At 46.6% G+C, this 24,477-nt stretch overlaps 1 protein-coding gene and 1 non-coding gene across 3 annotated transcripts; one reads left to right on the forward strand and one right to left on the reverse strand.

The window, feature by feature from the left end:
• Nucleotides 1-366: 366 nt before the first annotated feature.
• On the reverse strand, nt 367-5,730 carry CCDC200 (coiled-coil domain containing 200). 2 transcript variants are annotated; one of them, XM_070773561.1, is made up of 4 exons: nt 5,520-5,730; nt 3,503-3,788; nt 3,006-3,055; nt 367-2,033 (listed from the first exon to the last, which is right to left on the reverse strand). In XM_070773561.1, exons 1-4 carry the CDS (start codon nt 5,610-5,612, stop codon nt 2,007-2,009), a joined length of 456 nt encoding a protein of 151 aa, XP_070629662.1. In that variant the 5' UTR covers nt 5,613-5,730; the 3' UTR covers nt 367-2,006. The 2 variants fall into 2 exon arrangements, with proteins under 2 accessions (XP_070629662.1, XP_070629663.1); XM_070773562.1 differs by lacking the exon at nt 5,520-5,730 and adding an exon at nt 5,108-5,498.
• A 12,303-nt stretch (nt 5,731-18,033) lies between these two features.
• Nucleotides 18,034-18,224, forward strand: LOC139177898 (U2 spliceosomal RNA). Its single transcript, XR_011562362.1, has one exon. It is a non-coding gene; the product is annotated as a U2 spliceosomal RNA (small nuclear RNA).
• The last annotated feature ends 6,253 nt before the right edge of the window (nt 18,225-24,477 follow it).

The following is a 24,477-nucleotide window of genomic DNA, read 5'->3' on the forward strand; positions in this document are numbered from 1 at the left end:
GGAAATGGCAGCCCACTCCGGTGTTCTCGCCTGGAGAATCCCAGGGACGGGGGAACCTGGTGGGCTGCCATCTATGGGGTCGCACAGAGTCAGACACGACTGTAGCGACTTAGCAGCACATGCAAGGTAAAATAATGCTCAAAATTCTCCAAGCCAGGCTTCACAATACGTGAACCGTGAACTTCCTGATGTTCAAGCTGGTTTTAGAAAAGGCAGAGGAACCAGAGATCAAATTGCCAACATCCACTGGATCATCAAAAAAGCAAGAGAGTTCCAGAAAAACATATATTTCTGCTTTATTGACTATGCCAAAGCCATTGTGTGGATCACAATAAACTGTGGAAAATTATGAAAGACGTGGGAATACCAGACCACCTGACCAGCCTCTTGAGAAACCTATACACAGGTCAGGAAGCAACAGTTAGAACTGGACATGGAACAACAGACTGGTTCCAAATAGGAAAAGGAGTACGTCAAGGCTGTATATTGTCACCCTGCTTATTTAACTTATATGCAGAGTACATCATGAGAAATGCTGGGCTGGAAGAAGCACAAGCTGGAATCAAGATTGCCAGGAGAAATATCAATAATCTCAGATATGCAGATGACACCACCCTTATGGCAGAAAGTGAAGAGGAACGAGAAAGCCTCTTGATGAAAGTCAAAGAGGAGAGTGAAAAAGTTGGCTTAAAGTTCAACATTCAGAAAACGAAGATCATGGCATCTGGTCCCATCAGTTCATGGGAAATAGATTGGGAAACAGTGGAAACAGTCAGACTTTATTTTTTGGTGCTCCAAAATCACTGCAGATGGTGATCGTAGCCATGAAATTAAGATGCTTACTCCTTGGAAGGAAAGTTATGACCAGCCTAGATAGCATATTCCAAAGCAGAGACATTACTTTGCCAACAAAGGTCCATCTAGTCAAGGCTATGGTTTTTCCAGTAGTCATGTATGGATGTGAGAGTTGGACTGTGAAGAAAGCTGAGCGCCAAAGAATTGATGCTTTTGAACTGTGGTGTTGGAGAAGATGCTTGAGAGTCCCTTGGACTGCAAGGAGATCCAACTAGTCCATTCTAAAGGAGATCAGCCCTGGGTGTTCTTTGGAAGGAATGATGCTAAAGCTGAAACTTTTGGCCACCTTATGCAAAGAGTTGACTCATTGGAAAAGACTCTGATGCTGGGAGGGATTAGGGGTAGGAGGAGAAGGGGACGACAGAGGATGAGATGGCTGGATGGCATCACCAACTCGGTGGACATGAGTCTGAGTGAACTCCGGGAGTTGGTGATGGACAGGGAGGCCTGGCGTGCTGCGATTCATGGGGTTGCAAAGAGTCGGGCACGACTGAGCGACTGAAGTGAACTGAGTCCCCCTCTTCCTAAGGTCAGGTGTCCTGTGCCTGAGACTGCAGTCCCGCTTTCCTCTGAGTTCTTTATCTCCGTCCCTGCCTCTCATCATCAACAGCGGAGTGCCCGCTGTGGACCAGACTGATGCTGGACTTGGGGGAGGGGGTCCCTGTCTGCCACTTCTTCCTATCACTGCCCTAGGTCTGCTCTGGTGTGATACAACCCCTCCTCCCCCAGCTGAATCTCAGTAAGCATCCTCCAGGGGGCTGGGCTGATGGAGAGTCATGAACCCGATGAGCTCCCGACAGACCGAACATTGCTAAATAAGGGCCAGTAGTGGAGCTGTAGACTTGAGGGGCGCAAAGCCAAGTTCTCCCATAGGCTTTGCCTGGAGAAGCAGGGACTTACCTTCCACTTTCTTCCCACACTCCCTCCATCCTCTTCCTGCCCCTCCTTCTCATCCCAGTCTCACAGAGCCTGACCAGTCTCTTCGATTCTTTCCAGGAAGAAATCATTTTATTCCTGGCTCAGCTCCTCTGCCAGAGTGGATCAGGAGGGACTGGCTTTTGAAGTGGAGGTGTTGCTGGGTGGTAAGAAGGTCGGGTCGCTTATCTGATTTTTTGCTGATGGCCAGTGGGATCTTGGGGTCTATTTCTGAATCACCATTGCTGGACGTAATTTGTTGACTGAGAAGGAGAGACAGGAGACAAAACAGGTCAGCAGTTCCCAGGCCCACTGCTTTTGCTTACTGTATTAAGTAAGCCCTTTGAAGCCAAAGGGCTTCCCTGGTGGCTCAGACAGTAAAGCGTCTGCCTGCAATGCGGGATACCCAGGTTTGATTCCTGGGTCGGGAAGATCCCCTGCAGAAGGAAATGGCAATCCACTCCAGCACTCTTGCCTGGAAAATCCCATGGACGGAGGAGCCTGATAGGCTACAGTCCATGGGGTTGCAAAAAGTCGGACATGACTGAGCGATAATTAATTAATTACTTCGAAGCCAAAGGAATCCAACTGAAATATAGTGAGTGGCCCAGTCCTCATCTTAAAGGACTAGGATCGGGTTCTCCCATCCTTGGCACCTGTGTCAGGAAAAAAAAACGTTTCCAAAGCTCATCCTGTTTTATGTAATTCCCGAGACACTCAAGAGTCTTCCTGGGTTTGATGGTCTACAATTAGTCAGACACTAAGCTAAGTGCTTCAAATGCCTTCCCTTTTAATCCAGTCCTCATGACACCTCTACTGTGGAACTGGTATCATTCTCCTTTAATGGATGGGCAGCTGAGGCTCAGAGAGTGAGTCATGCTACCAGAGAGTGGTGATCCTAACTGAGACCATACCTCTTACTTCAGGTCTTACCTCCCTCCTGCCTAGCTGGCTCTACCCTAATCAGCCCCTAGATTTTGCTTCTTTGTACCTGTCCAGCCTTCCTAACTAGACTGTCAGCTCCTTCACTTAGTGCTGAGCAATGGGGCCTACCAAGACATTCTTATGGGCCAAGGAATGGAGGAATGGGCCATCCAGAAATGACTGAACAGCTTCAATCCCCTCTCCCAACTCCTGCCAAGGAAGCCTTTCTAGACTCCCCCACACTTACACTCAACCACACTCAGACACACAGCCAGAAGCTATCTGGCTTTCACACTTTGAATCTGTCTCACCGTGAATCGTGAGTACTTGGTTTGCATATCTGGGCTAGATTTCTTGCCACCTGATGAGGAAACAAAGCACAATTACTCATCTGGCAGTTCTGAGAATGGAACATGGCACAGCTGGATTCTTTACCAGGCAGGCCATGGCCCCTATTTAAGGCAAGGCACAGACCCAGCCCACACTGAAAATTCTCTACCAGGAAGTCAGCCTGTGCTTCCCTGTTCCAGACCCCACAGGGGTCAGGATATTGTTGCTAAGCCTACAACTCATCTCCCACCCTCTGTTGGCTCCCTCCCCCATCTGTCCCCCTCACCCTAGAGGAGGGACTGACAACTTCTGAGCCACCCTCTGTGGAAGTTGGCAGGTTTCTCTGCCACCCTAGCTTGGCACAAAGCCACTCAGAGAGAGTGACTCCCAAGTAAAGGAGATTCCCCCAAATATGGAATCTGGGCCCTAACCAGGGACTCCATCCTCACTACCTCCCACTGCCGGGCATCTTACTTACCAGGACCATGAGGGTTGGTCACCTCTCTTTGGTATGTGTCCTTGTGGGGACCTGGCCTCTGGGAATCCTGGAGGATGTACTTGGAGGTGCACTGAGTAAGACATTCTTGGGCATTTGGCTGCTTTAGCTGAGGCGGCTGTGGTGGCTGCTGGGGCACCTGCGGCGGCTGTGGCATAGGTGGCAACTGTGATTGCGCCAGGGGTGGCTGCGACTCCTGCTGGGACTCCTGAGGTGGCTGGGTTTTCTCCTCACATTGCCGTTCCTCTTCTTGGCGTTTCTTCAGTTCCTGGCAAGAAGCCCCCACAAGTGGAATCCTCCTCCCACCCCATCCAGTCACCACCTTGCCAGAGACACTGCAGGAAGCAAGACAAGGGAATCCGAGGCAGAGGTGGCTGCAGGGTCTCTGCTCCCTGGAGTTGAAGCCTGAGCCTGGAGCCTGAGCCATCTCACCTCACCCATCCACACCCTAAACTGTTTCTATAGCAACAGTGCCCCCTGGCACAGCCCCTGCCCAGTATACACAGCCTCTGACCGCCTACTTCCTAGCTTGAGAGCTGTGTGCACTGAAGGCCGTTTGCAGTGCCAGAGAGTAAAGAATAATCTCTTACAAATGCCTCAAACAGCACTGTCCAGTAGAAATATAATGGGTACCATATTCGGAGATGAACGCTTTCACTTTCATATATAATTTAAAATTTTTTATTAGCCACATAACAAAGGAAGAAGAAATAGGTAAAACTAAGTATAACGATGTATTTTATTCAACCCAATACATCCAAAACATAAACTCAATATGATAATATTGATAATTTATAGTGTTTGTTTTTGTACTAAGTCTTCAAAACACAGAGGGCATTTTATACTCAACAGCACATCTGAATTTAGACATTACATTTTTCAAAAAAATGTTTGGTTGCAGGGCTTCCCTGGTGGCTCAATGGTAAAAAATCCGTCTGCCAATTCAGGTGACACCGGTTTGATCCCTGACCCAGGAAGATCCCACATGCTGAGGAGCACTTAAGCCCGTATAGCACAACTATTGAGCCTGTGCTCTAGAGCCCGTGTGCCACAGCTACTGAAGCCTGCGCTCTGCAGCAAGAGAAGCCACTGCAATGGGAGGCCTGTGCACCAAAACTGGAGAGTAGTCCCTGCTCTCCACAACTAGAGAAAAGCTGCAGCAGCAAGGAAGACCCAGCACAACCGTAAATAAATACATTAATAATAACAAGAATGTTTGATTAAGGGATTTCTCTAGCAGTCCAGTGGTTAAGAATCCACCTGCCACTGTAGGGGCATGGGTTCGATCCCTGGTCCAGAAAGACTCCACATGCCATGGGGCAACTAGGCCCGTGCACAACTTCTGAACCTGCACTCTAGAGCCCACCAGCCATGCTGAAGCCCATGCCCCTAGAGCCTGTGCTCCGCACAAGAGAAGCCACCGCAATGGGAAGCCCTCGCACTAGAAAAAGCCTGCATGCAGCAACGAAGACCCATCACAGCCAAAAGTAAAGTAAAACAAATTCGTTTTAGAAAGGCAAGTTTGACAAAGTTAACTTGATATTTCGAGTTCATATACTTTACAATCAAGAAAGTAGATTTACTTACCCAAATTGTTCCAAACATACTTAAAATTTTGCCAGTATGTAAAGTGGATATTTGTTTTTAAATTTATATTTAAATAAATGTATGTAAAATTTAAAATTCAGCCCCTTAGTCTCCTAGCCACATCTCAAGGGCTATAGCACACAGGCTGGTAGCCACCCTATCAGACAGTGCAGCTTTAAAACCTCCTGTGCCTGACCCCTCAGTCCCACATGAGGCCTCAGCCTAGTATAACTGCAAAGCTGAGTCACCCTAATGCTCACACACATATCCATGACATCAAAGGAATTTGCTTTCCTCCAGCTCCAAGCAAAACAACATTCACCGGATAATAGCTTCCTGGGGATCTGTCTTCCCTCCCCATCTCCTCCCTATCCCTGGAAGGACCCTGGTGAACCTGGCCCCTCTCATGCACCTGCTCTTGCTGCTGCTGCTGGGCCATCAGCCACCTCTTCCGGTCCAAAGCCATCTGCCGCCGACGGGCCTCCCAGTGGTAAGCACTGCCCATGACAGTGAGGGTGACAGAAGGGAGAGGTGACAAAAGGCAGAGGGGTGGGGGCAGGTAGAGCCCAGGAGGCTGCCACTGCCCCCGCCACTTCTGTCTCCTCTCACCTCAACCCTGTGGCCTGTAACCAGAACCACCTCACAATGTGACCACTACCAGGGCAACTGGGCAGGCCCCCCTCCCCTGCCATGGGAAGGAGGGAGGTGTTCCTCCCAAGCCTCCCAGAGAACATCTTTAAAGCACCTTTCTCTCCGGGGCCCTGAGCAGGTAGAAGACACCTTTCCACCTTAGCTTTGAGTTTCAGTGGACCCCAGGGACAATTCCCAAGTGGTCTGACTTTTCTCTCTGGTTTTCTCCTACCCACACCAGGATTTCAGCATCTTCATCTGGCCCTCTGCTGACCTCTCCCTCTCCTCCTCCCTTAGTCCTCCATCTCCTCCCCCTGTTCTGAGTCAAGAAAATGCAAGGACTTCCATGGTGGTCCAATGATTAAGAATCCACCTGTCAATGCAGAGGACATGGGTTCGATCCCTTGTCCAGAAAGATTCCACATGCCATGGGGCAACTAATCCTGTGTGCCACAATTACTGAAACCCATGAGCCTAGAGCCTGTGCTCCATAACAAGAGAAGCAGCCGCAATAAGAAGCCTGTGCACCACAACTAAAGAGTAGCCTCGGCTCTCAGCAACTAGAGAAAGCCCAAGTGCAGCAAGAGGACCCAGCACAGCCATAAAAAATTTTTTAATTAAAAAAAAAATCCAACTAACTTTCACTGGGGTCTGAGCTCTGTGAATACAACAAGGTGGCTTATTAGAAATTACCCTAGTCCTGGGGATTTAATATGCTGGGCTCAAGTCAACCCTCTATCTCTTCTTCTGAACTTGAGCCCAGTCTTATCTCTCTGAGACTCCATTTCCTCACCTGGAAAACCAGAAAGTTAATACTTGTTACTGTCCTCACAGGGTTCAGTTCGGTTCAGTTCAGTCGCTCAGTCATGTCTGACTCTTTGCGACCCCATGAACCACAGCATGCCAGGCCTCCCTGACCATCACCAACTTCCAGAGTCCACCCAAACCCATGTCCATTGAGTCGGTGATGCCATCCAACCATCTCATCCTCTGTCGTCCCCTTCTCCTCCTGCCCTCAATCTTTCCCAGCATCAGGGTCTTTTCCAGTGAGTCAGTTCTTTGCATCAGGTGGCCAAAGTATTGGAGTTTCAGCTTCAACATCAGTCCTTCCAATGAACCCCCAGGACTGATCTGCTTTAGGATGGACTGGTTGGATCTCCTTGCAGTCCAAGGGACTCTCAAGGGTCTTCGCTAACACCACAGTTCAAAACCATCAATTCTTCGGCACTCAGCTTTCTTTATAGTCCAACTCTCATATCCATACATGACCACTGGAAAAACCATAGCCTTGACTAGATGGACTTTGGTGGCAAAGTAATGTCTCTGCTTTTCAATATGCTGTCTAGGTTGGTCATAACTTTCCTTCCAAGGAATAAGCATATTTTAAGTTCATGGCTGCAATCACCATCTGCACTGATTTTGGAGCCCAAAAAAATAAAGTCTGCCACTGTTCCCACTGTTTCCCCATCTATTTGCCATGAAGTGATGGGACCGGATGCCGTGATCTTAGTTTTCTGAATGTTGAGCTTTAAGCCAAGTTTTTCACTCTCCTCTTTCACTTTCATCGAGAGGCTCTTTAGTTCTTCTTCACTCTCTGCCATACTGGTGGTATCATCTGCATATCTGAGGTTATTGATAATTCTCCCAGCAATTTTGATTCCTGCATGTGCTTCCTCCAGCCCAGCATTTCTTATGATGTACTCTGCATATAAGTTAAATAAGCAGGGTGACAATATACAGCCTTGACGAACTCCTTTTCCTTTTTGGAACCGGTCTGTTGTTCCATATCCAGTTTTAACTGTTGCTTCCTGACCTGCATACAGGTTTCTCAAGAGGCAGATCAGGTGGTCTGGTATTCCCATCTCTTTCAGAATTTTCCACAGCTTATTGTGATCCACAAGGTCAAAGGCTTTGGCATAGTCAATAAAGCAGAAATAGATATATTTCTGGAACTCTCTTGCTTTTTTGATGATCCAACGGATGTTGGCAATTTGATCTCTGGTTCCTCTGCCTTTTCTAAAACCAGCTTGAACATCTGGAAGTTCACAGTTCATGTATTGCTGTAGCCTGGCTTGGAGAATTTTGAGCATTAGTTTACTAGCGTGTGAGATGAGTGCAATTGTGCAGTAGTTGGAGCATTCTTTGGCATTGCCTTTCTTTGGGATTGGAATGAAAACTGACCTTTTCCAGTCCTGTGGCCACTGCTGAGTTTTCCAAATTTGCTGACATATTGAGTGCAGCACTTTCACAGCATCATCTTTCAGGATTTGAAATCGCTCAACTGGAATTTCATCACTTCCACTAGCTTTGTTCATAGTGATGCTTCCTAAAGCCCACTTGACTTCACATTCCAGGATGTCTGGCTCTAGATGAGTGTGAGTGATCACACCATCGTGATTATCTGGGTCGTGAAGATCTTTTTTGTACAGTTCTGTGTATTCTTGCCAGTTCTTCTTAATAACTTCTGCTTCTGTTGGGTCCATACCATTTCTGTCCTTTATTGAGCCCATCTTGGTATCTCTGATTTTCTTGAAGAGATCTCTAGTCTTTCCCATTCTGTTGTTTTCCTCTATTTCTTTGCATTGATCGCTGAGGAAGACTTTCTTATCTCTCCATGCTATTCTTTGGAACTCTGCATTCAAATGGGTATATCTTTCCTTTTCTCCTTTGATTTTCACTTCTCTTCTTTTCACAGCTATTTGTAAGGCCTCCTCAGACAGCCATTTTGCTTTTTTGCATTTCTTTTTCTTGGGGATAGTCTTGATTCCTGTCTCCTATACAATGTCACGAACCTCTGTCCATAGTTCATCAGGCACTCTGTCTATCAGATCTAGTGCCTTAAATCTATTTCTCACTTCCGCTGTATAGTCATAAGGGATTTGATTTAGGTCATACCTGACTGGTCTAGTGGTTTCCCCCACTTTCTTCAATATAAGTCTGAATTTGGCAATAAGGAATTCAAGATCTGAGCCACAGTCAGCTGCTGGCCTTGTTTTTGCTGATTGTATAGAGCTTCTCCATCTTTGGCTGCAAAGAGTGTAATCAATCTGATTTTGGTGTTGACCTAGTGATGTCACAGGGTTCACACAGGACAAAATGGATTAATAGATGAGAAATATATGCAATGAAGATTAAAACTGCTGAGCTACAGGTTAGGATTCTTTATTATTCTACCTAATTTGCATCCTGTTGAGGAGGAAAAATTCATTCTCTGGGCTTCTAGGTTCTTTGGCTGGTCTAATAATCAAATGGACACAAGACAGATTGCATGCATGCATGTTCAGGCACTCAGTTGTGTCCAACTCTTTGCAGCTCCATGGACTGCAGCCTGCCCAGACTCCTTTGTCCATGGAATTTCCCAGGCAAGAATACTGGAGTGGGTTGCCATTTCCTCCTCCAGGGGATCCTCCCAATCCAGGGATTGAACCCATGTCTCCTGCGTCTCCTCTGTTGGCAGGCAGATTCTTTACCACTAAGTCCCCTGGGAAACTCCTAAGACAGATGAACAGGAGCAAAACAAGTGTAATTACATATATTCAGGGATCCCATAAGAATATAAGGGCCTGGGACTTCCCCTTGTGGTCTAGTGGTGAAGAATCTGCCTTCCAATGCAGGCAATTCGGGTTTCATCCCTGGTAGGGGAACTAAGATCCCACATGCCCCAGGGCAACTAAGCCCAGGTACCTCAACTAGAGAGAAGCCCAAGCTTTGCAGGTAAGACCTGATTCAGCCAAAAATAAAAATAAAATAAACATTTCTTTAAAAGAATATGAGACCCAAGGACGTTGAGGCTAATATGCCATTCTGAGCTAAGGAATGGGATAAGAGTTTAGGGCTTCAAAACTGAGGAAGGGGTACTTCTCTGGTGGTCCAGTGGCTAAGACGCCATGTTCCCAATGCAGGGGGCCAGGTTCAATCCCTGGTCAGGGAACTAGATCCCGCATGCTGCAACTTAGGCATTCGAATGCCATAACTTGAGTTCATGTGCCCGTGTGCCACAGCTAAGACCCGGCACAACCAAATTAAAAAAAAAAAAAAAAAACAGAGAAGGGTAAATCACAGGACAAAAAGAGATCATGTATTTGGTAATGAGTTGTTTGCCCTGCTGTGCAGATGAGTCTCTCAGATAAAAGTTCTCTCTGATAATAACTCTCTCTGAGACAAGCCCCCTGTCTAAATTCTTTTAGGCAATTGAGTGAGAGATAAAAAGCTCTTCCTGGGTCTTTGGATCCTCCACTGCCTTGAGCTCGAATCACCCCACGTATTAGTGACACATTCTGAGGAGATTCATTTTGAACTCCTTGAGTTCCCAGTAGGTGGAGAGGCTAGAACAGTGGGTCATTTCATCAAGTAGATTATTGGTCTTTCTGCACTGATATAAATTTTTCTAGAAACAGCAGAGGCTGATTGCAGCTGGAAACAAGGGAGGGATGTGGGTGAAAAAGGGGCTTCGAACCCAGCCTCACCCTGTAACACTGCGCTGGTGGAGGGAGGGTGCAGGATATAGCCCTTGAACCAGAGAACAGGTTCATAGAGAGTCTGTCAATTCAGGCAGCTGGTATACTGTACTCACATAGGGTTCTGGAGTTAGACTGACTTTGGTTGAATCCTGGCTGTGTCACCTATTAGCTAGGAGAACTTAGGCCGATCACTCAGCATCTCTGAGCCTCTCCTCTGAAGGTGGTTGGAAGACACCATGGGATGTGTGGGAAGTGTCTGCCATCAATGGGGGGACCTGGCTATGGCTGGCTGATAGGGTTGCCCCAGTTCTGTTGAGGAGCCGGTGGGTCTGTGAATCTTGTTACATCTCTCTTTTCCTATTTAAATTTTTTGTAATATTTATTTGGATTTCCCTGGTGGCTCAGACGGTAAAGCATCTGCCTACAATGCGGGAGACCCGGGTTCAATCCCTGGGTTGGGAAGATCTGGAGAAGGAAATGGCAACCCACTCCAGTACTCTTGCCTGGAAAATCCCATAGATGAAGGAGTCTGATAGGCTACAATCCATGGGGTCAGAAAGAGTTGAATATTTATTTATTTGGCCGTGTTGGATCTTTATTTTATTTTTTAAATTTTGGCTGTGTCGGGTCTTCGTTGCTGCTCCAGCTTCTCACTGCAAGGAGAGAAGTTGCCAAGCAAGGACTCCAGGGCACTTGGGCTTCAGTAGTTGCTGTGAGTGGGCTCAGTAGTTACAGCTCCTGGGCTCTAGAGCACAGGCTCAATAGTTGTGGCCCATGAGCTTAGTTGCTCCAAGGCATGTGGGATCTTCCTGGATCAGAAATCCAACCCATGTCTCCTGCATTTGCAGGCAGATTCTTTACCTCTGAGTCACCAAAGAAGCCCTACATTGGGTTTTAGTTGCAGTACACAGGATCTTTGTTGGGGCACAAGGGCTCCAGAGCATGGAGGGCTCAGCAGCCATAGCATGTAGTTTCCCCGGGCTGCTCTGTCCATGGGGATCCTCCAGGCAAGAATACTGGAGTGGGTTGCCTTGCCCTGCTTTAGGGGATCTTCCCAACCCAAGAATTGAACCCAGGTCTCCCACATTTCAGGTGGATTCTTTACCATCTGAGCCACCAGGAAAGCCTGAATACTGGAGAGGGTTGCCATTTCCTCCTCCATAGGATCTTCCCAACCCAGGGATCAAACCCAAGTCTCTCATGTCTCTTGCATTGCCAGGTGGGTTCTTTACCTCTTGCACCACTTGGGAAGTCCTGTGGGATCTTAGTTCCCCAATTAGGGTTTGAATCCACTCCCCTATATCGGAAGGCGAATTCTTAACCACTGGACCACCAGAAAAGTCCCTTTTTATTCCTTTTTAAAAGAGGTGCTATTCCCTTCTCCTCCTAGCACCCAGGGGTGTTATATGCAACAATAGATACGCAAAGTTTTCCAGACACAAAATGTAAATCTGAGGCTTGTCACTGGACATTTATTTTCACAACACGTATATCTTATTATAAACTAATTCTACAGACATTTAGGTGGAAAATAACTATTAGAAGAGGAAGAGAAAGGCACTTAACTGTCTCAATAATTAAATGGGCAAAAGAGGTTGTGGGTTTCTGTTTGTATCCCTTTGTTTCTCCCTCTTCCTCTCTTCCTACCCTAGAAAGAGGGCTTCCCAGGTGGCTCAGTGTTAAAGAATCTACCTACCAATGCAGGAGATGCAGGCTTGATCCCTTGGTCAGGAAGATCCCTTGGAGGAGGGCATGGCAACCCACTCCAGTATTCTTGCCTAGGAAATTCCATGGACAGAGGAGCCTGGTGGGCTACAGTCTATGGGGCTGCAAAGGGTTGGACAGACCCTAGAAAGAATAGGGTTCAAATGCAAAGATGCTCAGGGTTGGGGAGGTGGGTTGGGCTGAATTAGGGGAACTGTTTTCGACCCTCTGAGCCTGTCCTCCTGCCAGAGGAAGGATTTTCAGTCTGCCAAGACTGTGCCCCTTCCCTCCTCATCCCTTTCGGAGCCTCTCTCCTGCTTCTGTACACCCTGCCTCTCCCAACCCCATCTCTGACCTCAGAGCTCCTTCCAGCTCTAGATTCCATTCCACGTCCCACTTCACCCCATCCAATCTGGATTTTAACTCGTATTGGTCCTTGGGGAACTTTCTTGTGCTGCTACCTGATTGTAGTCACTTGGACATTCTCATCTTTTAATAAAGCTTTTTAGTGTGCAAGACACATAATCTTTAGTTGTGGAAGGAACAAAGTATAGTTAGATGTGTGGACCAGGTAAATCTTGTGAAATAGAGCTGCATTATTTATTAGGTGTGGGAACATGATCTAGCTGCTCTACTGCTCTACTCAGGGCTTCCTGGGATCAGGGTTTCCTTGACAGCTCAGTTAGTAAAGAATCTGCCTGCAATGCAGGAGACCCCAGTTCAATTCTTGGGTTGGGAAGATCCCCTGGAGAAGTGAAAGGCTACCCAAAGGGAAAGGCTACCCAATTCAGTCTTCTGGCCTGAAGAATTCCATGGACTGTGTAGTCCATGGGGGTCACAAAGAGTTGGACACAACTGAGTGACTTTCGCTTTCACTGCTCTGATCAGTTTCCTCTCCTGCAGGGTAGAGGTAATAATATCTCTACCCTAGAGGGGTTGTGATGACTAAAGGAAATAATCCATGCGACACAATAAACAGAGGCTTTTTTTTATTATAGTATTTCACGAATTGAAGATGTCATCATTCATGAGAGGTGCCCTTATTTTCTCTAGACATGCTGCAATGTAAACACTGGCAGTGCTTTCTCCTGGCATCAAATGTAAGGTGCATCCTGGTTTCTGAGATACAAATATGTGAAAAATAGGGCTTCTCTGGTAGCTCTGTGGTAAAGTATCCACGCGCCAATGCAGGAGACACAGGTTCAAACCCTGATTCGGATAGATCCCACATGCCGTGGAGCAACTCAGCCTGTGTGCCACAACTACTGAGCTTGTGCTCTGGAGCCCAGGAGCCGTGACTATTGACTTCCTCACGCCTAGAGCCTGAGTTCCGCAACAATGAAAATCACCGCAATGAGAAGCTCACACACCACAACTAGAGAGTAGCCCAGTTCTCTGCAACTAGAGAAAACTTGAGCATCAACAAAGATCCAGCACAGCCAAAAATAATAAATGAAACTATTCTTAAAAAAAAAAAAAAAAAGATGGATGTGCATCTTGGAATGGAGGAAATTAGGCATCATTATTGAGTGTGACACCTTCTGTTTGGGGCTGCTGAAAGACAAAAAGGAAATGTGGGTATTTGGAAATACTCACTGAGGCTCAATAATGCCAGGCAAGTTTTGAAAAGCCCAGCTCTTGGTTGAGCCCAAGTTTTATGGATCCAGTCTAGTTGGACAGGAAACTGGCTCTCTAGTACACAAACACTTATTGTGTGCAGGATCCCCAGCACATTCAGGATGTGGGGTGAGGAGCAGACATTCTGCTGGCCCATGCACACCCTGATCATGTTGCTGGGAAAAACAATCTCCTTTTCCCACTGCAAAGACAGACAGATCCAGTTCTATTGTGAGTCATAAAAGTGAAAGCTTTTTGTTCTATGACTGGGAAAAAGGAGAAGGAGGGGGAGAACTGAGGGTAAGAGGATAGGGCCAGACAGAAGGGAGAGAAGATCAGGAGAAAACAAGATGGTATTTCCCTCCAGGTCTCTTCAACTAGTTGTGGAAGCTGACAAGTGATGAAAAGAACCTGATGGAGCCATCCAAAAGGACCGGGTCAAAATTGAGGTGAAGGCAGGGCTGCTGCAGGGCCAGGAAAAACAGACACAGTGAGCCTGGACTTGAAGAGGTGTCTTCCCCAGCTGGCAGGGGCCAGGCAGACTTCTGATGCCCAGGAATGGAACACTCAGAAGCACTCAGAGTTGGCTGCCTTGGCGTGGGCAGACTTATCTGATTGTCACAGGCTTCCATGGCAGCAAAGAGCAGTGGACGTGGTGGCGTGGCAGCCAGAGGAGGAATGGCAGAACATGGGCAGGTGCCCCTTGCTGACCACAGAAGAAAGATCATATTCACCTGTGTGATCCCAGGACCCACACAGTGGCATGCACAGAGTAGGTGTGATACCGAAGAATCAGTTCAACCAAGAATCTTAAAAACAGGATATCACAAAGTTTTTTTTTTTTTTCTTTTTTAAAGAGAAGTCCAGAAATAGACACATACAGACTTTTTTTTTTTTTTTTTTTTTTTTGCTGCTCTGAGTCTTCGTTGTGGTGCAGAGGCTTAATTGCCCCATAACATATGGGCTCTTAGTTCTCTGACCAGGAACTGAATCCCTGTTCCCTGCATTGGAAGGGAGGTTCTAAACCACTGGACTGCCAGGGAAGTATCACATATAGACTTTTTAATATGATAAAGGTGGCATCTGAGGGATTTCTGTGGCAGTCCACTGGTTAAGATTCCGAGCTTCCAATTCAGGGGGCATGGATTCAATCCCTTATCAGGGAACTAAGATTCCCTCATGCCACGGGGCATGGCCAAAAGACAAAAAAAAAAAAAAAGACGGCATCTGAAACTGATGAGGAGATGGACTATTTTATATATGATGTTGGGACAACTGGGTAGCCATCCAGAAAAAATAAAGCCAGATCTATATCTGTGAAGTAGGTTAGAGATGGAAATGCACAAATATCAACAATTCAAAGGATAGTGGGCAAAGGATATGAACACTCAATTCACAGAAAATAATAATGAATCTCAAGCAAATGAAAAATTGTACAACCTTGCTCACAGTAAGAGGTAACATTGGATAGTATGCAAAAGTTTGATAACATGGTTGGGCAAGGCTGTGGGAAACAGGCACTGGTTGAGAAGTCTGCCTGTGCTCTTCCAGTCTCTGTTCTCGTTTACCATTTTCAACTCCCTGGCATCAATGATAACTGGGTCCATAGTGAGACTGGAGGACACTTGGACAAAGGTTTGCCAGTCAGCCACACCCCCGATGTTGCCTGAATTTTTATAGGCACTTTGGTCTGTACACATGGATGTGATCTGGCTGAGGGGCTCTGACTCACATTAACCAAACTCACGAGAAGGTGGTGCATGAACCAGAAGGCTCATTCATTTACAAAGGGAGATACTCCTTTGCAATCACAGACCATGCATGTCTTCAACCCAAGGCACTCCATTCCAAAGATCAAAATACATAGGAATCTTAACTAGTGAACACAAGATGGCCTGATAAACATGGAAGCAAGCAGAAGTGTAGTGAAACACAATATCATAATAATTACTACAAGCTGGGAAGTTCGCTGATCTCTTTCTATTTGTACAAATTGCATTATTTAATATTTATGCATTTATTTACTTAGGCAAAATATACTAAGTGCCTAGTATATGCCAGACCTTATTCTAAAGATTGAGGATATAAATGTGGATAAAACAGACAAAGGTCTCTGTTCTGCAGCTTACATACTATTAGGCTAAAAGCAACATATAAATGTATAAAATGTCAGGTGATACATGCTATGGAGTAAAATAAAACCAGGTAAGGGAGAGTAGGGGCCCTGGGTGAGTGAGGGAAGATTAAGCACAGGATTACATGTTAATATTCTCATTTTCTAGATGAAGAGGCTAAGCTACAGAGAAGTGACTTGCCTGAGATATTTTCCCTAATGCTTGTTCTTACATGTTAACTATATGCCAGGCATGTCTCATAATTCCTAAGATTATGTCTAGTAATTTCTCATCTCATTATCTCCAATTTACAGATAATATATTGAAGACAGAGGGTTAAGAGAGGAGGTCAAGTCATGACTAGGCCATGTGATTATTAACAGGTAAACAGGGATTAGAGGCCAAGTGTTCCAAGTCTCTGCTCTTAACTGCTGCACCAGACAGCTTGTTCTTATCTCTCTACAGAAGACCTGTGTGTCAGGCTGAGCAACACTTACTCTTATACTGGGCTGGACACACAAGAATGGCTCTTTGTTTGCCCTTTTCTAGGTCCCATACTCTTGGCTTCAGATGGATTTGTCCTCTTCCCCTGTGTGGTCTTAGGCAGAGCTGCTTAACCTGTCTCAACCAATCCATCTGTAGGTAAACTTTGAAAGTCTGATATAAGGAAAACAGTGCAAACCTTGGCCCAAACAATGTTTCTTATTGCATTGTCTCTCTGAGATACAGTTGCTCAGTTATTTCAGTGTCACAGCTATGCCCCCTTCATTGGAACCTCATTGATTGGACACCAGGATCCACATTCTAGATTACTAAACCAAGGTCGCCTCCTTAGCTCCCTTTGTATGCCCTCAAGTTAGATTCAAGATTGCCAGGAGAAACATCAATAACTTAAGATAAACAGGTGACACTACTCTGATGGCAGAAAATGAAGAGGAACTAAAGAGTCGCTTGATGAAGGTGAAAGAGGAGAGTGAAAACACTAGCTTAAAACTCAGCATTCAAAAATCTAAGATCAATAGCGTCTGGTCCCATCATTTCATGGCAAATAGGTGGAGAAACAGTGGAAACAGTGACAGACTTTTCTTGGGCTCCAAAATCACCACAGATAGTGACTGCAGCCATGAAATTAAAAGACACTTGCTCCTTGGAAGAAAAGCTATGACAAACCTAGACAGTGTATTAAAAAGCAGAGACATTACTTTGCCAACAAAGGTCCATCTCATCAAAGCTACGCTTTTTCCAGTAGTCATGTATGGATGTGCAAGTTGGACCATAAAGATGGCTGACCGCCAAAGAATTGATGTTTTTGTACTGTGGTGTTGGAGAAGACTCTTGGGAGTCCCTTGGACTGCAAAGAGATCAAAACCAGTCAATACTAAAGGAAATCAATCCTGAATATTCATTGGAAGGACTGATACTGAAGCTCCGATACTTTGGCCACCTGATGTAAGGAGCCAACTCATTAGAAAAGAACCTGATGCTGGGAAAGAGTGAAAGCAGAAGAAGGTGACGACATAGGATGAGATGGTTGGATGGCATCACCGACTCAATGGACATGCATCTGGGCAAGCTCCGGGAGATGGTGAAGGCCAGGGAAGCCTGGCGTGCTGCAGTCCATGGGGTCGCAAAGAGTTGGACACGACTGAGCGACTGAACAACAACAACCCCACAAGATAGGCTTTAAGGTTTCCACCTCTCTGGGGAATTAGAGCTCTGGAGGTTAAGGGGTTTGCCCTAGGGGCCTGCAGCCGGGGCAGGGTGGGGATTCTGACAACAGGGCAGCAGTACTCAGAGGGCCAGATCTCAGGTCTCAAGTTCTCTGGATAGCCCCTGGTAGGCGACAGTAGACAGACACTCCCAGAGTCCCAGCCTCCGAGTGGTTTATGGCTGGACAGAGCCAACCCGTGGGACCCTGTTGTTTTCACAGTGAAGACCAGATGACTTTTTTCGTACTCGGACCAGTCGGCTGGTCAATTACACAGAGCCCCTACTCGGTTCGCCCAACCCCAACATCTCCAAATCCTGCCTTTCCCCATGAGCCAGTGCCAAGGAAGAGCTCCGCCCCGGCCCAGCTTCCGCTCATGCGCGCAGAAACCATGCAGAAAAGCTGGCTGTCAACCCGCAAGGCTACACCCACCCTCACAGAAAGGGCGGGGCATGCAAATTAGAAATGGCGCCTCTGTCAGGGAATGACAAAGTTACAGCAGGTTATAAATTCTCTCCTACAATGTAGAAAATAAAAAATTTGCACGAGAGTCCAGTACAGCACCATTCACAGTAGTGTCCACGAAGCAAAGGAAGGGAGACCTGGAGTGAGCGGGGACCCGGTCACACTGATTGTAATATGCACGGCAGCAGGACGGTGACAGCGACAGACAGCGACAGACAGTGACAGGGTATCGGTTCTGGGCCTTTTGGCTAATATCAAGTGTAGTATCTGTTCTTATAAGTTTAATGTCTGATACGTTCTCTATCCGAGGACAATATATTTAGTGGACTTTTGGAGCAGGGAGTTGGAATAGGAGCTCGCTCTGTCCACTCCACGCACTGACTTGGTACTGTAGTACTTCCAGAAACGGTGCACCTCCTCAGGGAAATATCTTTGGTAATAAAAGTTAGATTTAAACGGGACCAAAAAGTACTTCCCTGGTGGTTCAGAGGGTAAAGTATCTGTCTACAATGCCGGAGACCCAGGTTCAATCCCTGGTTTGGGAAGATCCCCTGGAGAAGGAAATGGCAATCCACTCCAGTACTACTGCCTAGAAAACCCCATGGACTGAGGAGCCTTGTAAGCTACAGTCCACGGGGTCGCAGAGTGGATTCGACTGAGCAACTTCACTTTCACTTTTCAGTACTTAGGAGACCTTGGAGTTAAATGTTAGTCCTGTTAAAACTACGTCCTTGTAAATAGTTTCAGGCTTCATCATACTTCAAAAAAATTGTAGTGGCAAACTAACACTTTGAATGTTGGTTTTTATTTATTTTTTTAGAAGGTTGAAACATGAACTAACAGTTTTTCTATTTTAGACTTTTATTCCACAGAACTTTTGTAATTTTTTATTGTCCAGGCTGCAGTGTAACATATCATATTGACTCATTTTCCATGATATGAACTCTTGAAAAAAAAAAGTGGAAAGGTGCTGGCACACCAGAAATCTGACAAAGCACAGTGAACTTAGTGAGAAGAGAAGTGATACTACAGTAAAACAAGAAAGGCTGCAATGTTTAGGGGTTCCTACTGTGGAGCACCAGCTGCAACACTCTCCTAGCTCAGTTCAGTTCAGTCGCTCAGTTGTGTCTGACTCTTTGTGACCCCATGAACCGCAGCATACCAGGCCTTCCAACTCTTTGCGACCCCATGAACTGCAGCATACAAGCCTCCCTGTCCATTACCAACGCCCGGAGTTTACCCAAACTCATGTCCATTGACTTGGTGATGCCATCCAACCATTTCATCCTCTGTCATCCCTTTCTCTTCCCGCCTTCAATCTTTCCCAGCATCAGGTTCTTTTCAAATGTGTCAACTTCGCATCAGATGGCCAAAGTATTGGAGTTTCAGCTTCAACATCAGTCCTTCCAATGAACACCCAGGACTGATCTCCTTTAGAATGGACTAGTTGGATCTCCTTGCAGTCCAAGGGACTCTCAAGAGTCTTCTCCAACACCACAGTTCAAAAGCATCAATTCTTCGGCTCTCAGTTTTCTTTATAGTCCAACTCTCGCATTCATACATGACTACGGAAAAACCATAGCCTTGACTAGACGGACCTTTGTTGACAAAGTAATGTCTCTACTTTTTAATATGCTGTCTAGGTTGGTCATAACTCCTTCCAAGGAGTAAGCGTCTTTTAATTTCATGGCTGCAATCACCATCTGCAGTGATTCTGGAGCCCAGAAAAATAAAGTCAGCCACTGTTTCCACTGTTTCCCCATCTATTTGCCATGAAGTGATGGGACCAGATGCCATGATCTTCGTTTTCTGAATGTTGAGCTTTAAGCCAACTTTTTCACTCTCCTCTTTCACTTTCATCAAGAGGCTCTTTAGTTCTTCTTCACTTTCTGCCATAAGGGTGGTGTCATCTGCATATCTGAGGTTATCAATATTTCTCCTGGCAATCTTGATTCCAGGTTGTGCTTCATCCAGCCCAGCCTTTCTCAAAGGAGAGGTAAATTGTTTCCTCTTTCAACAGTGACCACAGAGAAGAGAGCACAGGGCCTAGTTGGGCCTCTGAGTTCTGGAAACTTCAAACACATTCTACACAAAAAAATCCTGCCTGGGCTCATAAAGCCAGGTGACCCAAAACACGTTTGGCTTGGAGCTGGGCCTGGGCCAGAAAGGGGTGCAAAGCTAGCAAGTGAGGTGAGGCAAGCCCGCTACTCAGCTCAGCAGACGCGGCAGACCCTATTATCTTAGAGACGGGCAGGTGAGTGAAGGGAAGTGAGGGACTTGGTGGTAAGCTAAAGTGGGGATCGCAATGCAAGGCCTCAGGGCTCTAGAGCCAGGACACAACACTCACAGCAACAGAGGCTTGTCCATGTTCCCAAAAGCAGCTTCTGGCAAACTACTAGGCATTTGTAGAGACAGGTGGCTGCCCGGAGCTGGCATATTGCATATTGAGTGCAGCACTTTCCACAGCATCATCTTTCAGGATCTGGAATAGCTCAACTGGAATTCTATCACTGCCGGGAGCCACCGTGAGGAGCTCCACCCATGACAAAGGTCATGAGGAAGGAGGCTCGGCATACGCAAAGGCGGGATCGAGCCTCAGGAGTCCCCCTGGAAATTCTCGAGCATTTACCCCAAAACCAGAGTCTGCCTACTTTCTGCTTTGTGCTTTCACCTACACCTCTGACTTTACGGGGGGCTGTCCCCCACTACCTCTCTGAAAAAAGAGTTAGCTTACAGCTCCAGTTAATAATTCCTGGGTGTGACAGTGTTTCAACCTACAAACTCCTTTGGAAATCCTCTAGCCTGCCTGAATAGGTTTTTCCGGCCACATGTGATTGCTCAGAACCTCCCAACTGTGAGAGGCATGAGATGTTCTAAACTGTCTAAATACAGATTCCTTTGAGCAGTTAAAAGATTGATTAGAAATTGTATTGGTGAAGGGTTTTTCACTTGTTGGGCCAATGTTTGCTGCTAAGTCTCCATATCCCTTACCTGCTGTGTCCCTGGCAGTGTATTGATTAATATAATTGGTGTAAATAGTAGCTTTAATGTTTGTAACCTGGGACCCTTGAGTTAATTCTTTTTCTTGTTATAGCCCACTGCACCTTTGCTCTGTAGGAATGCAACTTTATCTAATGCTTCTGGAGGGTGGCTCCTGACCAATCACCTTTAGAGAAAAATAAGTTTTCTGAAGAAAGGGTCTTAAACTGTTAACAGGCCTCCGGGCCAGAAGATGATGCAAATCACCTAAACTTTTGCATATGATAAGTTTGCAGGAAGAAAGCCTGGCTTACTGCATGACTCTACCCCTTCCCCCATTATCCTCTATGCATAACTTAAGGTATAAAAACTACTTTGGAAAATAAAGTGTGGGCCTTGTTCACCGAAACTTGGTCTCCCCATGTCGCTCTCTCTCCCAAATTCTGGTTGAGTCTCCATCTGGAGCGCGGAACCCGCCATGCTTGCTAATTATGCCTGGGCTTCTAAGATCGGACCGGGGAGGCCTCAGTGTCTCCTCTCCTTCGGGAGAACGGAAGGATGCCTGCGGCCTACGTAAGTGGTGCAAACTTCTTGTCTTGAAGTTTTATTGGTCTCCCGCGTAAACCAAGCTACTCAGCCTCTTTTCTCCACTGAATTTTCCTACTGAGCTATCCTCATTCTATTACTCTTTATATCTTTGATAAATATTTAAATAAATAGGTCGCCTATGCCGTCTCTCCTTCGAATACCCTGGATCAGCCGGGGCTGGACCCCGGCAGATGGCTACCATGGGACAGAGACCATGAGTCACAAACTGTATAGCAGGCCTCCAAGACTGAAAACTTGGTCAGGCCCACAACAGCAGCCAATCTAAGAAGTGGTTTGTCAGGATTGAGGAGGAGGAGGGCACTGGACAATCAACAGACAGATTAACTCCACCAGCATTTGTAGCTGGCCATGCCCGGCCTGGCCCAATGGGCACGTGAACAGTGGGCCACTGTGGCAGGCAACGGAAGACACAATGAGCCCCATACTTCTTGGGGACCTCAATCCTGAACTCCATGGAGTCACAGGGCCCAGTCATTTCTTGGGTTGGGTTGGGTTGGGTGAGGTGGAAATCTGGACTCTGCTAGCTGCCAACTTGGTTCAGAACTTCTTTCCTGCTTCCTGCCTTTTATTGTTCAAAGCATTAACCTTTCCTACTGTCAACCTCCTGCATTCCTCACTCTGTCTCAGTAAGTCCTTCCCCAATGACCTAACTCATACTATAACTCAGACTCTGAAAGTCAAGTGTTTATAAACATTTATATATTATATCCATTTATATAATTCGCATCTACACAATTAAAAAGCAACTGGGAAAAAAATATTTGCAAATCTATCACAAGTAGGGTGAAACTCAGTATTCTACAAAGAGACCTGAGAATGTGATCAGAAAAAAGCAAACTGCTCAATAAAATTTGGCTAAAAAATCCCACAGTTCTGGAACTTCCCTGGTGGTGGTTAAGAATCTGCCTTGCAATGAAGGTGGTAATGGTTCAATCCCTGGTCCCAGAAGATCCCACATGCCACAGGGCAACTGAGCCCATACACCACAACTGCTGAGCCTGCCCTCTAGTGCGCATGTGCAGCAAGTGCAGCCACTGTGATGACAGTCGCAGGCACCACAACTGGAGAGCAGCCCCCGCTGGGCACAACTAGAGAAAGACCGCACGCAGCAGTGAAGACCCAGCACAGCCCGAAATAAAAACAAATTTAACCACGATTCTTGGGAAAGATAACAAATATCATTGTTTAGAGGCAGAAGAGAGTCATGACAAGAAAGGGACAGAAGAACATCTTCTTAGGAGATAGTAATGCTTTTTCTTAAGCAGAGTAATGGTTACAATTGTGTTTACTTTGTGAAATTTAATCAAGTTTTACACTTTAACATCATTTTTGTATGCTGTCCTTCAATAAAGTCTTTAAAATTAGTTATAATAAATATGATTTTTCATACAACTATAAAGAGAGAAATGCATATTTAAACAACAATGAGATATAATCTATAACCTGTGAGTTTGGCAAAAATGCAAGAGTCTGACAAGGTACCTGGTTCCTCAGGCTGCAGAAACAGGAAATGCTTGAGACCTCTGCGGGTCATCCTAGAGTCCCATCCTGACCTGTTACTCCTAACTCCTTCAGGGCAAGGATATCAGGGACTCTGAGGATACAATACCTTAGTGAAGGCACATGGCATCTGGATAAGGTCTGGGGCCAGCAGTAGAATTTCTGTCTGAGCAGAGAACAGGGAATGGTGGGATTTCCCCTGGTGGCTCAGACAGTAAAGAAACTGCCTGCAATGCAGGAGACCCAGGTTTGATCCCTGGGTCAGGAAGATCCCCTTGAGGAGGGCATGGGAATCCACTCTAGTGTTCTTGCCTGGAGAATCCCATGAACAGAGGAGCCTGGCAGGCTACAGTCTGGGATTGCAGAGTCGGACACAACTGAGCAACTAATACTTTAACAGGGCATGATGGGGAAGGGGTACTAACTCAAGTTAACCAAGCTCCTAAGGGTCCTATGCATGAACTAGAAGGTGATGTAAATCACTTTAATGTGAGACACTCCCTTGCAGGAATGAAACTGTCTGAGGATCAATTCCCAAATACCTGGCAAAAACTCTCTTTATCCCTAGTGTTTGCTAGTTGAGGGCTGACTCCTGCCAGGCATGTCCAGAGGGGACCTCAGAGCTAATCTGTCCAGAAGGTTATTAGGGTTCCCTAAGAAGTGAAACAGATCACTCCCCCCACCCTTCCTCTCCCACAGGAGACAGGGAAAACCCAAGCCGGCAGGGAATCAGAGAGCCAGAAGCCAAGACAAGCTCAGGCGAGGACTTGACCCCAGGGGCCACCCACTCTTATCAAAACCATGGAGCTGTGGGCCTTGCGCCAGCAAATCCATGTGTGTGTCACCAGCAACCTTGCTGTCCTTCAATGTCGCCTTCCTCTTCTTGTGGCTTTCCCCCTCTTCTTGTGCAAAGTGTGCGGCAGGCGCAGCGACCTATGGCGCCACAGCAGTTTCTGCAGAGTGACGGGGGCCAGGACAGTGCCAAGGACTGAGCTAGAAGGGCTGACCACGCCCCTGGGGTATGCAAAGTAGGGTCCTCCTCTGCGGAAGGATGGGCGGGGGTGCAAAAAGGGATGTGAAAGTTCTAGACAACTAGTGCAGTCACTGGTCTGGACTCCATCAGTGAGCGGGACCTGTGCTTCAGAACCTGGCAGTTCTTGGAACACCGTGATCAACTCCGCAGGTCAACTGCCTTCTAGCTGAGTGACCCAGGACAAGTTTCTCAGCCTCTCTGGTCTCGTTGATCACGACTATGAAATGAAGATGATAACAGTGTCAATCCTCCTCAATCCAAGTGGGCTCGATCATAGCAAAGAATGCAGGGCAGTGCCTGGCAGGTGGCTGTCGTGAGGTCAGGGATCTTTCCCCTCAGGTTCGTGGCTCAGATGGTAAAGCGTCTGCCTACAATGCTGGAGACCCGGGTTCGATCCCTGGGTCGGGAAGATCCCCTGGAGAAGGAAATGGCAACCCACTCCAGTATTCTTGCCTGGAAAATCCCATGGACGGAAGAGCCTGGTAGGCTACAGTCCATGGGGTCGCAAAGAGTCGGACACGACTGAGCGACTTTCTTTCGACTGAACTAGA

The sequence above is a fragment of the Bos indicus genome, chromosome 19 (assembly GCF_029378745.1).
Source record: "Bos indicus isolate NIAB-ARS_2022 breed Sahiwal x Tharparkar chromosome 19, NIAB-ARS_B.indTharparkar_mat_pri_1.0, whole genome shotgun sequence".
Classification (NCBI taxonomy): Eukaryota; Metazoa; Chordata; class Mammalia; order Artiodactyla; family Bovidae; genus Bos; species Bos indicus.